The 3,406-nt window shown below is 30.4% G+C and overlaps 1 protein-coding gene across 2 annotated transcripts in view; it reads right to left on the reverse strand.

Annotated features, from left to right (window-relative positions):
- Window positions 1-3,406, reverse strand: part of LOC106476308 (IQ motif and SEC7 domain-containing protein 1-like) — a 12,347-nt gene that overhangs the window by 3,536 nt on the left and 5,405 nt on the right. For both annotated transcript variants that reach the window (XM_013936968.2, XM_022380215.1), the window contains exons 5-6: window positions 1,997-2,210; window positions 1,302-1,354 (exon numbers count right to left, since the gene is read on the reverse strand). In XM_013936968.2, coding sequence (XP_013792422.2) covers window positions 1,302-1,354; window positions 1,997-2,210 — 267 coding nt within the window. The remainder of the gene's footprint in view (window positions 1-1,301; window positions 1,355-1,996; window positions 2,211-3,406) is intronic.

Consider the following 3,406-nt stretch of genomic DNA (forward strand, 5'->3'; position numbering starts at 1 on the left):
AGAAATATAATATAGAATCCAAAACCTCAGAGTAAAAATAAAACTGCCATTACAGCTGAAAAACGCAGATTTTTTAGAAAGAAAGTGTTTTTTAAAGACAAGCACGTCCTATGATATTATAGTTACATTCAAAATTTACCAGAAAGAAGGTATATTTGTTATTGATTTTGTGTATTTATGTTTGTGCAGTATACATTTTAAGTGCAACACTACTGTTTATGTCTTATAATGGCAATAACAGTAATTTTAAAGTTGTATTAAAATAATTAATTGAAAAAGTACTTGTCCAATGGGCAAAGTATAACAATAAACCAGGTTTCGATACCAGTGGTGGGCAGAGCATAGATAGCCCATTATGTAGGTTTTCGCTTTACTACAAACAAACAATAACGATAAAAGTTGTTGTCGTTGACATAAACATTGTTCCAGAAGTAGGGCGATATTAATTGGCCACACCTTATATAAAGCAAGGAAACACATCTTTCAATAAGAATAAATATAGTCTTAGCTTGATTTAAGCCTAATGAACCATTCCGTGGGCAAACAAAAGTATAGTCTTAGATTGCTATAGGCTTAATTAATCAATTAAATACTATACATAAAGGCTTAGCTTTTTTTTTAGATCTAATAAATTATTCTGTTAAAAAATTAAGCTAAGAACTTACTTTACAATTATTGTATGGTACCATTATGAAGAATAAGTATATACATAACTTGTTTTAGGCTTACTCTCCCTTGTTAATGTAGTGTTGAGTTTTATGTCTTATCTATGAAAGTCTTCCAAATATATACCACTTTTTTTGTACAAATTACAACTACATTAATTACTAGATGTGGATTAGAAAAAATTAGTTGTTAATTAGCCTATAATCTTTGTCCAACTAAGGCTGTAAGAAAACGATCTGTAGTAGTTATAGGTCCTTTTGTCACTTAAAAACAGTATCAATTACACTAAGCTGTTACATACTTTATCGCCTTTTATTATGGAATTAATTTTAAACATACTGGTAGTATCATAACTTTCAAAATTTGTAGTGCACACTGGAGGAATTTACACATTTTGATTGCAAGATTAGAGAAAAACGACCTTTAAACTCCAGATAATTATAAATAGTTATATATATGTACTAACCCTGATGAATCCGCAAAGGCTAAACGTTGGTTTAAATAAAAAGTTCTTATATAATTATCTGGAGTTTAAAGGTCGTTTTTCTCTAACCTTTTAATCACAATATTATAACTTGCATATGCTGGCCTAGTGAACAAAATATATATATTTCTGTTAAAAAACAAAAACTTACCATTCCACTATCTAAAGAGCCTGCACTACCTCTTCGAACAGGCTTGTTCATTTCTAAAAATAGTCATGATGAAACAAATCATTAGGCTTAACTCAACCATTTTAAGCATAGAGTTCGATTATTAGGCTTAACTCAACTATTTTAAGCCTAGAGTTCGATTGTTAAGCTAAAATCTACCATCATAATTCTAAAACTACTGTTAACTTTAAACAACTTCAATTAACTTGTAATGTTGAACCGACCTCTAAAACTTTACAGTTGAAAACAATAATTAATTTCACTCATATGATTTAATCGAACTCTGGGCTTAAAAGGAACAAAACAATTTGTCAGAATATTAAATACATTAGATAAAGAATTAATATATCAACAATCATTGATCATAAAGCTGAATACATTAGGCAAAGATTAAATGTAATATCAACAGCCATCAGTTTTAAATATAGTACTTGGAAGGTTAAACAGATTAAAACAGTTTCTTTATGGCCTGACGTGGTAAGATGTTTTGGAACTCTCCCTTCTTCAGAAGACTTGAAGAAGGATAACGTAAGGCTTCCAAAAAGTAAATCATCGCCCACTGTAACGTATTTCACTTAACAGATAATATCAATTATAGTAATGATCAACACGTATCAGTGTTATAAACTGTTATTATAGGAAGGTTAATAATAAGTAATGTAACAGATTAAACTTACGTTGATCATGTAGGTCAAGCAGAGAGTTTGACAAGGCAGAATGTTTCAAGTTTGAACCCTGTCCATCAGGAGAGAGTCTGTTTTTGTCTCGGCTAGGTGTCGGGAAAATCTCTATATCTGCTACACCTGAGTCTCTGTTCTCTGGAACTCTGTTTCTCAGAGATTTCTGTTTTTCTAGTTCTGTCTCTATTCGAAGGTTTTCCATTTCATCCATCTATAATATTAATGAGTAAATACTTTTCACAAAAATACCCCAGTTGTATAAAAGCTTATTTCCAAACAAAAAATAACCATCTATATTAAGAATAAATGTATATACTATACACTAGCAAGAAAACTTAAGTTTAAATTATAAAATACTATTATGTAAGTCATAAAATGATAAATATATTTCTTGCATTTGTTACGATTCTCAATCTAAATGTAATTAAAACTATAATTCTATAAAATTAAGCAACATGATCATTTAATCTTTGCGTTTACCTATTACTCATAGATTTCTGAAGAATTAACAACTGTTCAGAGAGAACCACATGCAGATTATCTTATTGGAAGTTTCTAAAGACAAGAATAATTGAAAACCTCTTAACCCTGAAATCACTGACCTGTTTCCACACTGTTTGCTACCCAGAAGGTCAATATACTGCATACAGTATATGTTTTGTTTGTTACAATACTCAAAGTAAAGACCTAGCACAGAAAACTGGGTGAACTTGTACAACTTATATCTAAATTACAGAAGAACCTCAGCAGTAATTAGTAGAATTAATTGTAATATTGACATGGGTGTCCCCAGAAGGAAGGGGGGTAAAGTAGTGTGAAAAAGCCGAAATTGTGAATTGAATAAAAAATTCATATACATATACTGAATGAATAAAGAAATAATTGTGTTTCTCATTTTCAAGGAGGGGGCAAGTGGCCCCATCTTGATGCCCATGAATATTGACAGTATTTTTGTATACGTAAACAGCACACCCTTAGAATCATAAGCACCGTGATGTATAAACATCAAACTAGTTTTACACAATCTGTGTTCTGCAATTCAATAAATCAAAAATATAATAAAAGGAGACTTTAAATTACTATAGTAAAGCCTATCATGTTGAATGTTATGTCATTACTATAGTAAAGCCTATCATGTTGAATGTTATGTCATTACTATAGTAAAGCCTATCATGTTGAATATTATGTCAAAATCCGTTTCTCAACTTTTCTGTCTTTCTCAGAAAAAACATACACACACACATATATATATTTATATAAGTTTTTTGTGTGTTTTGTAATATCTGTGTTTTTGGATTATCTAGGCTCCCTCTTCCCCTTCATTACCACAGATAATCGACTGTAGTCTAAAAAAATATGAGCCTGTCGTGAAAACAATCTCAAAGGATGAAAAACTGTAACCTACGG

The sequence above is a fragment of the Limulus polyphemus genome, unplaced genomic scaffold (assembly GCF_000517525.1).
Source record: "Limulus polyphemus unplaced genomic scaffold, Limulus_polyphemus-2.1.2 Scaffold10241, whole genome shotgun sequence".
Taxonomy (NCBI): Eukaryota; Metazoa; Arthropoda; class Merostomata; order Xiphosura; family Limulidae; genus Limulus; species Limulus polyphemus.